This window comes from Pteropus medius, unplaced genomic scaffold, assembly GCF_902729225.1.
Source record: "Pteropus medius unplaced genomic scaffold, Ma_sr-lr_union100, whole genome shotgun sequence".
NCBI lineage: Eukaryota > Metazoa > Chordata > Mammalia > Chiroptera > Pteropodidae > Pteropus > Pteropus medius.
Window position 1 is genome coordinate 2,066,333 of NW_024350319.1, and position 13,181 is coordinate 2,079,513.

The 13,181-nt window shown below is 40.5% G+C and overlaps 1 protein-coding gene across 1 annotated transcript in view; it reads left to right on the forward strand.

Moving 5' to 3' along the window:
* Nucleotides 1–13,181, forward strand: part of LOC120583187 (cAMP-specific 3',5'-cyclic phosphodiesterase 4B-like) — a 233,238-nt gene that overhangs the window by 206,417 nt on the left and 13,640 nt on the right. The window contains exon 2 of the mRNA XM_039838508.1: nt 5,852–6,046. Coding sequence (XP_039694442.1) covers nt 5,852–6,046 — 195 coding nt within the window. The remainder of the gene's footprint in view (nt 1–5,851; nt 6,047–13,181) is intronic.

Genomic DNA, 13,181 nt, shown 5'->3' on the forward strand with positions numbered 1-13,181 from the left:
TCATGAATACGCCCAACACACACACACTCTCTCTCTCTCTCTCTCTCTCTCTCTCTCTCTCCACACATACATACACCTTATTACAAACACGAAAGTTTCCAAAAGTCAAAACCCTTGGTATGGAATTCCCTGAATACTGCGGGGAAGGTGTGTGAGGATGAAGAAAGAGGAACTTACTAACTCCATTTAGGAGCGCCTCAGAAGTCTTCACCTGCCAGAGGTTCGAATCCAAATAGAAGTGGCTTTTTGTCAGGTGAAAGGTATAAATTGTGAGATCCTCTCACCCATTCAACAAATATTTGTCGTATACCTTCTGGCATGAGACTTAGTTCTGGGCCCTTGAAATAGAAAAATGAGCAAGGCTTAGTTCCTGCTTCAAGGCCACAGTCTAGTGACGTGAAAGAGATCAGTAAACAGAGGAATACAGTCCAGCATGGTAGCATCTGAGAATCATAGGAGGTCTGTAGAGACACGGAAAAGAAGTCGCTGGACATAGGCTGCAAGATGTCACACTTTAGGATTTTTCAAACAAGGTTTCACATTTTGAAGCCTCCATTTTTTTCCTCTTTGAGATGAGACAAATAGAATTATCCTGCCAGAATCGTGGGAATTTAATGATGTAGAAGATACTCGATGAGTAATTTTAAGAGAAAAAAAAGCAAAATTGAGACAGCAGAGCGCTGTTCCCAAATGGTGATGAGCCACTCTACTGACCTTTGAGTTTAAACCTCTCTGTATAGCTCGTGATCTTTTCGATGGGGCCATTTGTTAGAGTAAGCCAAAGAAACTCACCTAAGGAAGGACCGAGTCAGAAAAGAGAAGTCTCCTCTGGTTTGGAAGTGAATTATTCCTTGGGTGTTGCTTCATGAGTCTTTGTTACAGAAATTGGGGTGTGTGCAGGTAATTGGGGATCAGAAAACTACCACCCAGAGGACAATTACAGGCAATTCTGAAACCACCTGGCTTAGTTTGAATTCTTGGAAGTAGAACTTCTCTTCGTTTAATAAAAGGTTTCATGTACGCCTTGTGGTTCTATTCTTTATCACTGCTTTTTCCTCCCAGGCTTATGAGCAAGGCTTCAGTCATATTTCTCCCTCCATGACTGGCAAGCAGCCTCAGCTTTTCTGATTGGAGTCTGGGAGGTGCAGCCCGGGGAAGTTGTAGCTTTCTTCTGCCATCTGCTGGCTTCCTCCCTGCACCAGTTCAGGGCTGGCTTTGCATAGATTCTTAGGGAATGGAAACCACCAGGAGAGAAAGTGTGGGGCAGAAAGAGTTCCTGCTTTTAGTAAAAAGAAAGAGATGAAAAGATAGCAAACAGAAGTTGGTATAGGAGGGCTTTTCCCATCATGGGGGTTTGTAAAGTAAAGATATCACTATCTCATACACCAAAGCCAGTGATTTTCTATGCAAGTTTGTTTTGTTTGGGGAGATCACAGCAGTGTATTTTGTTTTATTTTATTTTATTTTACTTTATTTTATTGTTTTGTTTTGTTTTGTTTATTTTTAGATCATTGCCTCACAAAGCTTATCAAATAAGTTAATGCCACATCTCTATAGACTCATTTGAAGGAAAACACGGAAACTCATGCCAGTAGGAATCGAGATAATGGTAGGCAGGCAAGAAGAGAAAAGTGATAGAAAAAATATTTCAGAGTGAATTGAAGTATTCTTAATTGGTTTGCCAACATTTTTTGAAGACCCACTATTTATAAAACTCTGATCCAGATTCCTGGGATAAAAAAGTGAGTAACATTGGGTCCCTTCTCCTTTGGAGAAAAGAATCTGTTGGGGAGCAGTAAATAAATGGAGAATTAAATAGAGAAGTAAAAGTATTACAATAAAGTACAATAGTAAAGGAGTGTAGGAGAGCACAGAGGAAGAGTATGTATCTAAGTAGCACTGGGCTGCAGTGTCGGGGAAGACTTACTAGAGGAGGTGATGTGACCTGAATGTTGAAGATAGTGACTTATTGGAGGCGGCGGTGAGCAGGGCATTCCATTCCAGTTACAGGGAACACCATTTCTCACACACAGCGTCACCCACCACCACCACTGCCTCCGAGGAGCTGAGAACTCTAGATGCAAAGCAGGAGAACGTTTTTAAAATGTTAGGTTTTAGACAATAAGCAATTGATCAGTCCAGGGTGGACAATCAGCCGAGGCAGGGAGAAGCAGGCACAGTCAGGTGCGGGGGCAGCACACAGAATCCTGGGCATCAGAGAGCAGAACTGGGCCAGGGGCTGGGGGCAGAGTGGTAGTCTCTGATCCTAGAAAAAAGACCACTTTCAGTGCTGTTTCAGTCCATGTGCTGGATATGGACGACCCCTCTTCCACACAGGTACAGTCAAATATTCAGAAACTCATGAGTGACATTCTCTCTTAATCTATCTGAAACTTCTGAGTGACCTCATCTAAATATTAAAGTAGCTATAAACTCAAGGATATCAGCTGCAGCATTATTTAAAATCATAAATGTGATGGGAAATGGTAGAGAAAATGCTTTAGAAAGTATGGTACAGCTTCTAGATGAACAAGTAGCCCATGGAAAATGATAATTCTGGAACCTGCAGTACATGAAAAATACTTGTGAAAAAAATAAGATCTGAACATGTAGGAAAAATATTCAGAAGAAAAAATACTAAATTTCCAATAAAGGAGATATCTTTCTCTATTGTCTGTTTTATATAACATCCTTATATTACTTTTATAATAATTTTTAATATAAAGAAGCCTAAAGTCAAAATGTGTGTCCTGATTAACGCAAAAGCAAAAATTACCCTAAATAAATAATGACCCCATTTATGTGTTTGTTTCTGATACTTCAGATTCTGCTTTATTCCTAATTGTACTTCAGTTTGTGTGGCATATTCATTTTGCTAAGTCTGTCCTCAATCTTCCCCTTGCCCACACCCCTCCTCCTGCCCTGGATCTGTGGGACATATTGTGATGTCTGCCCGCTAATTTTGCTGTGACTGGGGCTGGTGTCTGGTTGGTGATTCATGTTTGTTCCTAAGTTGTACATCTGTGTTGGTTGCTTTGAAACAGTGCCCCAGGGAATATGAAAGGCCATTTGTCTTACTGAGACTGCTTCTTTGCACCAGAGAATTCTTCCCTGTCTTCCTTCTGAATTCCAGCAAGCTCTTCTCTAAGCTTAGGCAGGGTAAAGAAGAAAGGACAAAAATTTTAAAAAGGAGGGCAGCATGGAGAGAGTTTTGGTGTCTGGCTCTAGTCCCTGCTTACCTGCCAGGACAAAACTTTCCTGATGCCAACACTGGGGACAGAATGCCTTGTGACATCCACATTAAGGGTAATGCTTTGTGGACTAACTTTCTGCCCACTAGGAATGCCTCTGGCAGAAAAGAGGGCAGAGTGAGCCCTGGTGGAAAGCCTCAATGGAAAAAGTTCTGAGAGTTTGGTAGGCATACCCACTTGGCACCCCTTCTAAGATTTTAGCACAGATACACATGGCAGCAATATTCATAATATTTAATATTAAATATTTAATACTTACCAGTGTACCTCATGGGCCCTGACCAATTAAATGGGCACAGTCCATAGTGCTGAAGCTAGAGGACCCCTGCTGCTCCAGACACCAATCCTTTAGTTGCTGGATCACCTGGATGTCCAACAGATTGTGGAGGGCCTGGGGCAGTGGCTGGCTGCCAACTATTATGAAAATATTACAATGTTTTAATATCCATAAAGGCTATACAGTTACAGACCAAATGAATAACAACAGGAATATACATGAAGTTTCAAAGCCCATGCCCACTCTTAAGCTTTATGTAGTCCTGTCTTCCTACCCCTTTTAAGAACCCACCCTCTTTGTCCTCGAGAAGAGTTCAGAGGCAGCATCAGGACCTACTGGTTCTACAGGATCCAAGTGGCACAAAGGAGTCCTTATCCACAAAGGAGCTCTTTATTTTGCTCAACAACTAGTATAGATCTCACCCAAGGAACGTTTGCAAGTTAGCTTTCATTATATTTTCACTTGCTACAATGTATTTGGCTTACAACATAGCCTGACCTCCAGGCAGGCCTGGAAACAGGCTGGTATGTGTGAGTGATTGCCCACCTGCCTGCTTGCTTTTGCAATCTTTGAAAGGCAGCCACATCCCAGCCCCTTAGCCTGCTGTGAAAATCCATCTGTAGTGCCTTGAAAGCCCAAATACATATTGGATTGTTATGGTTCTTCCTTGTCCTTTTTACCAGAGATGTCACTCGCTGCTTCTTATCAGACGCCTGTAGTTTGTGGGTTGGTTACGGCAGCTTCTCAGAATAGTCTCCGGGGAAGCATGATAGCCCTGCACTCTGCCATTTTTTCTTTCAATAAAAAGGTTTTTGTTTCAACAAAACCTACAGCTTCGGGGTAATTTTCTGCCTCCCCCGTGTTCATTCAAGGTAACAGCCGAGGTTGTTCATAGTCTGACTGACTCTACGTAAAAACACAGATTTTGTTTGAATCCAGAGACTGAAGGGAAATTGCACTTCATTACCCAGCGAGCCTTTCGGGAATAGTAATTAGAGAAGCCTGAGGTTGTAAAGAAATGAGTTGGAAGAGTTGGGGGTTCCGATTCTCGCTCTACAAGTGTGACAAGGCTGTGACTTGGAGTAAGGTATTTAAAATCTCTCTAAGCCTCATTTTCCTCAAGTGAAGAGTGAGACCTACATTCAGAGGGTTATTATGAGGGGTAAATGGAATAATCAGTCAGAAAGCAATTTGTAAACTAAAGAAATACAAGCAAAATCTACCCCAAGAGAGCAGGCTGTAAGAACTAGTGGAAGCAAAGAATCATGCATGTAGAAATAAGTTATGGCAGCTGGATGAGTATAAAGGAAGTCCTCCATTGTGGTCTGACTTGGAAAAGAGAGCATCCCCAGCTCCATACCTTCTCCGATACCTCTCTACAGAGGATTAGCTGGGGACTCCTGAGTGGTCTAGAGAAATGCTAGGCAGGAGGGTTACTGTCAGTTTGAGGCTAAAGGATGTTATGCACGCAGGGAAAATGAATAGGGGATGATGGGGCGCGTGGGAAGGACACAGTGCCTAAGGTAGTACCAGGATGGAGAAGCAGGAGATGAAGTCTCTGCTGCTCCCGCCTGAGTGTTCGTTGATCAGAGCTTGTTCACGTAATTCTGGGCTTGAGGTACCTTCTATGAGTGAGGGAGTCTGATCAGAAATCTTAATGGCACTCTTCTGCTTGAGCCAGTGTCTTTCTCCTCTTCCAGAGCTAAAACTCCGCAGCCCTGGAGTGTAATTTGGCAATATCAGATTAATTCGGTCATTATCTGTGGTGAAACTTGCATAAGAATATTAAATCTCAGATCGGGCCTTCCATCTATTCAGCCAGTGGATGTTTTCAGGATAGCATTCTGTTCCTGAAACATTCAGAAATACGTGTAGCATATCTTTAATGAGACTGTGGTATTTATTTATGGCAGGAAGTCTCCCAGCTAGGAAGACTCATTCAAGTGATAGTTCAGTGTCTGACAGCTAAGGCTGTGTTCATACTGTCTCTGGTGTTGCTTATTATCACCAAATTATTTTATGTTGGGTTCTTATTCTGAATTTGTCAAAGTTGTTCACTGAAAGGCCACAAGACTTGGCTCCGGGGTTCAAATCCTGGCTCCACTCTTTGCTAATGACTGAACTTCTGTGCGGCTGTTTCCTTTTATGCAGAATGGGAATAATAATGACTACAACTCAGAGCTGTTTGGAGGATTAAAGTTTTCCATAAAGTTTGACGTTTTACGTAAAATGCCCGGCACACACATTGGTTCACATCGTATGTATGTCAAATGCCCGCCTCCATGGTTCCCACGTGACCTGAGTTTTCTGCTTTCTCTTTAAGCTTTGATGTGGAAAATGGCCCTTCCCCAGGTCGAAGCCCTCTGGACCCCCAGGCCAGTTCTTCCTCTGGGTTGGTGCTTCATGCCACCTTTCCCGGGCACAGCCAGCGCAGAGAGTCCTTTCTCTACAGATCAGACAGCGACTATGACTTGTCACCAAAGGCAATGTCGAGAAACTCTTCACTTCCAAGCGAGCAGTGAGTACAACAAGCTCTGTCTGGCTTCCAGTCTCACACTTACCTCATCTTTAACCCCGTCACAGCAGCGGCAACAACAACTGTTCCCCTTTAGCCTGTGGGAAGAAGAAAGGAGAAAATGAACATGAGCAGGAGTGACGGTGATGACCATCTTAAGGACATTAATCCTCTATGGCTAGGGTCTCCAAGGGTATTAAAAACCTCAGGCGCAAGGTTCAGTTTACATCTGTTTTTGATACTTTTTTTAAAAATTTCACTCGGGTTCATTTCCTGAACTGCTGAATCGCTTATGGGATGAGAACGTTAACACTTTTTGCAAATAACACTTGAAATTTTTGCAGCATGTGCAGTTTGCTTGAGGCTACAGTAGAGAAGAAAAATGGTGGTTGGTGACATGCATCCTCTCTCAGTGGCCTTTGCTTGGTGACATTTAGTAGTCTGTCATCCAGCCGCACGTCTGTGTCCTTTCTCTGGAACCTTAACACAATGCCCACTTGTTGCCTGGCTCCTTGGTGAGACATAACACACTCCACGCCTTATTTAGCACAGCTGATGTTTCTGTTTTGCTGCTATTAATTGTAGATCTCTACTTTTTATTTAAAGAACAACGACGGGGTTGTGTTACTTGTTTATTAAATTTTTGAAACCAAATAAAATTGGATGCTGAAATGCATGCCTTAAAAGGTTTCTGGGCACACGTACAATTGTTTTTAACATCATATGTTATAAAAATATCAGTTGCTCCCTTAAGGTTTCAGCCTGGAAAATTCCACTGGGCTTGCTTCTGCTGTTGGAAAGGAAGCTAAAAAGGGTCGTTCTCTCTTGGAAAGGGGCAGGGGCCTTTTAAAGCTACCAGTAAGGAAATATTTCCCAGGGCATTTCTGCCAGCTAATTTTAATAGACATACCCCTGCCCCAAAGTATCTCAATCATAGGGAGGGCCAAAATTCATTTATTCACTCATTTGGCAAATATTTACCGAATCTCTCCTATGTGACAGGCAGTGTATTGTCCTCTGGGCATAAAAGATTAACAAAACATTGGGAAAATCACAGATTAAGTTAAAAACAGATATTCTCAAAAAGGTTGCATGCTCTCAGGGAGGTTGCAGTTAAATACAAAAGATAAGAGGAACACATAAATCTACTACTAGTGGAAGGAAACCTTAATGAGTGCTTACCCAGGGGCCAGCTGCATTTACATATGTTATCTCTAATCCTCACAACAATCCTGTCAGGTACAATTATTATCTCCACTGTATAGATGGTGAGTGAAACTGAGACTCAGAGACTGAGGAACCTACCCCTACCTCATAACTATATGCCCTGCTATATCCCATGATTTAGCTAAGGCTCACCATATTTAAAACTTTGGGACTCTATCCACCTATGTGGATATTCAGACTGCGAAGCAGAATCTACTACCAGGTAGAGAACAGATGAAAGCACGATTGGGGTACCTGAGGCTGAAGGAGAGGTAACCACTTTACTGTCGATCATGTAGAACCAAGAGAGTTTTTGACCAAGGTTTGGTTGGTGGCTTTGACAGTGAATATACCTGGAATCCTCTCTTCCTTTAAGATAAACACCTTTGTAGACTTCACATGGGGAGAGCACAGGAAATGTGGTGTGCCTAAAGTAATCGGAGCTTCATCCGCACAGTGTCTCATCAATAAAAGATAGCCTTGGAAGGCAGCTATCAGTGCCAACCAGCACGATGGGTCTCAGAGGCTTCCCAGAAAGTTCTAACCAAATTAACCCCTGCGATTCTTTACTTAGAATTAGAAAGTTATAGAAATTTTGAACTTGAAGAGGCTTTAATGATCACAGTCCAACTCAGTCTATAGCTGTAGAAACAGAAATCTAGTTCTAAATGACTCTGCATCTGGGGTCCCTAATACTAAGTTTACCAACTCTTTATAATTTTACCAACCAGCAAAATTTTCCCCTAACTTTAGAACCAAAATAGTGTTGCTAACTTTAAATTCAGGCAAGATTGTCTCTCTAGTATTATTCTCACTTTTTTAAAATAAAAAGTGTAGGAAGGCACAGTTTCATAATAAACAACAGCTCTTCCCAAGAAAACACAGCTGGCAACATAATAGCATCTTATCAAAGATATTAATAACAGAATACTTCAAAATTTTTAAGTGAATAAAAATAGCACAGAATTTGGTTTTGCAAATATTTCAACATTATAGTAAAACTTTTATATATTTGTCAGTTTAGGAATTTATATTTCTCAACACAACAAGAAGTGGAGCTTGAACAGAATCCAAATTCCTCTGGTATTTCATTTTATCAGGACCATATTCCATGCTGGAACATCCAGTATCACACAGGTATCTTGAGCTAAACTGAAGTAATGCTCTCAAAGCTATTTCACTCAGTTATTACTCTTTAGGGTGAATTGAAATGAGTAGGGGACTAGCAGCCCCCAACCTGCTTCTCTTGCTTTCTACCCATGGAGCCAAGATAAAGAAGGAGGATCATAGTGCAATGGCCTTTACACAAAGCCATTGCATCAGGTCTGCAGAATCCCTCATCTCCAGCACAAAACAGTCATGAATTTATATGAGAGGTGGAAAACTTTGCATAATTTCTTTGCATTAAACCCTAGTAGTAGACACAACACTAGCTTTTTAAAATTTCTCATCTGAACTCTTTCAGAAGACTAAGAGGAAATATAGGCAGGGAGAGTAAGTGAAAAGATGTTAAGAGTAAAAATGTAGATGGAAAATTAAAAGTGGCTTTAACTTTCAGCAACAAAAGAGAGGTTGAGATAAGGCTTTCCAGTAAAGAAAATGAAGGAAATTTCAGATGCGTTCCTAGATGTGGCAATAATCTGTCGGTTGCTGTTCAGTTCTTGTATTGTAGTCATCTCTAGCATAACGCCTTCGTATCCGGGGCAAAGATTTCCCAATGGGAACAGAAAGTACTAGAAACTAGTGAGGCCAGTTATATTGCCCAAAGCTGTGGTGGGAACCACCCTGGACAGAATCAAGTTTTGATTGCCCAGCTGCAATGCCACAAGGAGGAAAGATCCATGTTTCCTTCATTTGGTCATCCCATTTGCAAAGTTTTATACAGACAGGGAGTTTTTTAAAGCCATCATTTGTGTGAGGACAAAGTGGTCTCTAGAAATTGCAGTCAAGAGAAATGAAATCTAACAACCAGGAAGAAAAGCAGAAATAAGAGACCACTTAAATTTAAGACTTGCTGGCTGATGGACTACCAAAAAAGTACAATAAGACTTAGTTAGACTTACTGCTGTCACACTCACTAGCCCCATATCTTTAAGATATTGAATTGCTTTTACAGTGTCTAAATTATCTATAAATAAAAATACACACTTGTTAAATATTTCCTTTCTGCTATGTACTGTTTAACGTACTTTACACATTTTAACTCATTTAATCCCCATAACCTCAATGTGGTTGGTACCATAACCTCTTGTCTTAAAGGTGAGGACATTGCAGCACAGAGAGATTAAGGAACCTGTCCAGTAAATGGGGGACCAAGGCTTAAATCCTGGGAGTCTAGATGATTAAACCACATGGATGGAAAATACATAAACAGACACTCGATAAGGTTGAGAAAGAAAAATAATGTTCTACCTACCTTTTCAGCTGTTATGAGGGTCATATTCATTCTTTATTTTTTTTTAATTTTTACTTAATTTTAGGTGCTTTGCTAACAAATAGGACATCTTCTGTGTCTTTAAGGGAGGTAAAAGGTTATTAAGTCAATAGGTCGTTTTAATACCTTTAGATAAGGGCAACCATAGAAAGGTATGCACAGGAATTAGGTCTGGCCAGGCAGGGCAAGTAGCCTGCTTTGAGGAGTTACAGCTAAGCTGAAGGAATTAGCCAAGCAGAAGGGTGTACAGGAGAAAGGGCTGTGTGCTAACTAACTCTCTAGTCGTCAGCGGCATTGTGGGGAAACCACAGTTCAATATTCCTGAGGCAGAGAATGTGATGGGATGAAGAAGTGGTGAAAGACAAGACTAGAGAAGTAAGCAAGAAGCTTACAGGGCCCATGCTGAGGAGTTGGCCTTTTTCTGCAGACAAGCAGCAGGGAGCTACTAAAGGCTTTTAAGCAGGAGAATACATAATCAGAGGATTGTTTTTGAAAGATAGCTCTGATTAGAGTATGAAGAATGGTTTGGAGGATAGACAGACAGGCTTAAAGAATAGTGTCCAAGAGTCAAATGGGAGGCTGCTTTGGTAATGCACATAATAGATGATGGGGATCTAGAGCAGACCTAGTGGACAATCAATAAATATTTGCAAGTTAGAATCAACATGAGTTGGTGGTTGGCTGTGGGGTGAGAGAGAGACAGTTTCCAGGCTTGGCCAATGAGATAGGTGGTTGCACCATTCCCTAGGGTCAAGAACATTCTCTTATCACACGAAATAATATATATGAAAATGCTTTGTAAACTGTAAAGTACAACATAAATAGTTCTTTTAATTACGACAATGCAGACATGACTATCATAAAGAAGTTTTCGGCAGCTGGGAAGGTAGACCTGCAATTCTTTAATTACAGTAATGATAACTACTACTAATAAAAATAACTGTAAATAACTAAAGTGCTTTTTATGTGCCAAGCACTGTTGTAAGAGTGGTACACACATAATAACTCATTTAATTCTCACAATACCCCCCTTTACAGATAAAGAAGTTGAGGCATAGAGAGATTTCCTAATGCCTCATAGTTAGCAATAGTGCAACTGGGGAGTAGAGGGGTTGGGGAGGAGGAAACCTATGCTGTCTGGCTCCAAAATCTGTGCTCTTAACTACAGTAGTATATATGTCTCTTAAGACAGACTAAAATCAGTGTTACAAGAAAAAAATTTTTAATTTCTATGGTTAGCTATAAAACAGAGAAAGGTGAAACTAATAAAAACCAGAATGTAGCAGTAGGAAGTAGCATGTTTGTTTTCTAGAAAACCATTTCATTGTTTAGAGTAGACATGCAATTCTAAGACCCATGGTGTTCTCACCTTCAATTATTCTATCAAATTGTACTGTGCTGCTTTTGTCACTAGGTGGTGCTCGTGCCATGGTTCTAAATATCTGGCCTCCATCCTGAGAGGCATTGCCCACCCTAGTGGTTTGGAAAACTAAGTGCATCACTTTTCATAGCCAATCAAGTGTTTTGTCTTCCATGCCATTTAATTCTTAATTATTAATATATCATATTATGATTTAAAAATTTAGAAGTTTTATAAAGGATCTGGCTGTACTCAAATAGCAGTTTTTTGGTTTTGTCTTATTTCTTTCTGTACTTGCTATAAATTGTGATTTATCTGATCATTTCTCTAGCAGCTCTTGACAGAGTATTAGCTTTTGCAGCTCAGATGCTTTACAGGAGCCAATGCTGGGGATCCGCGAGTCCATCTCTTGCTTCTGAATGTTCTCTCCTAAACTTCAAAGGTTCCGTAATGATAAAGTCATAAGGACTTGGTACCCTCTTAATGTTTGTTTATCTCCCTTTAATCATTAGTTTGTACAGTTTTAGTAACTCTCCATTATGCAACAATATATCAGCTTTAGGTACTACATACGCTTGAGATTTGCTTATATTACTTAGCATTTGTTGAGTATATAGACTCCAGAAACTCAGGAGTCACAGATGATCTGCTTAACTTGAACTGCATTACCTTACCCCCAACTCACCCCGATATCTTATGAATAATGTGAACTTCACAGCAGAAGTCTGAACAAATAGTTTACGCATTTCATCCATCTAAAAGTTCATCTCAAGAAAGCAGGTTGAGAAGGGGAAGTTCTTGATACAGTTCACTACCCAGCATTTATCACAACTGCTCCTCTCTTAATTCTTTAATCTATCTCTCCTTTTGACTCCTCTCCAAGAACTCAGAGGTTCTTCCTTTGGCTCTTGTTATGTATATATCCCCCCCACCTCAGGAAGCCACGTCCCGTTGTTTCTTTAACAATCCCCATTAAGCTACTTCTAAATCTATAGCTCTAATTCCCATATTTCAGTCTTGATGCCTGCACCAGAATATCAACAAGTATCTTAAAACGCAACATGTGGAAAAGTGATACATCTCTTCCCCCAACTCCTCCTCACTTTATTTCTGCTCGTGACTTCACTATTTTCTCAGTTACTTTTTTTTAAAACTGAAAATTATATTTCTTTATGACCCCTTATCCAGGGAAATGACCAGTCCTCGACAAGACATTTAGGGTCTCTTCAAATTGTCTTTTCCTATTTCTTCTTCTGCCTTACCTATTTCTTCTCATCTGAATGACTGCAGTAGCTCCCTATTTTCCCAGTTCTATCCTCTCTCTAATTTGTCCTTTGGTGTCCACAGCATTTTACTTTCTTAAGCACTTTTCCGTTTGCCTATCTCACTAAAAACCTCAACTGGCTCATTTCTTGCTACTGAGTTAAGCATCAACTTCACAATCATTGTCGATACTGTCCATAACGTGTGCATGAAGGAACTTCTAGTCTTACCCTCTCCAAATGTCTGTGGTTAATGTGCTCAGCTTCACCCAAACAGCCATGAGGCATCTCAGTGAGCATGCTTAGTACTTTCCCATTTCGATGCCTTTGTTCTGGCAATTTCTCTCATTGGTAACATCTACCATCTATGCCATTTAAAGCCTGCCCTTAAAAGTTCATCTCGCATCCTCCCCATTCCATCAAGCAGCCTTTCCTACTTTCTCGAATTCATAATTATTGCCTCTCTTTCGCACTCCATTAAGTACCCATTGTTTATATTTCTCATTCTATTTTTATACTGTTTATTGCAGTGTTTTGAATATTTTTATGTCTCTCTTGCTGTGTTTATTTTGGGGAGGAGGTCATGGATGCTATACAGTTCAGTCTATCAACTATCCAGAGTCATTGTAAAATAGGAAATGTAATGGTTTTTTAACCATTGATTTTGGGAATCAAACTGTTTTAGTTTTTCCACTAATTAGTTAGACAGTTGCTTACCTGGTCTGAGCTTTGATATTATCTATACAATGAGACTATTAAGTACCTGCCTTAAGTCTTAATACGAGAATTAAATGAGATAATGCCCATTAAGTGCTAAGCACAGGGCCTGATGTACAGTAATCCTGCAAAGCATGCTTATGCTTGTCAGTATTCTTT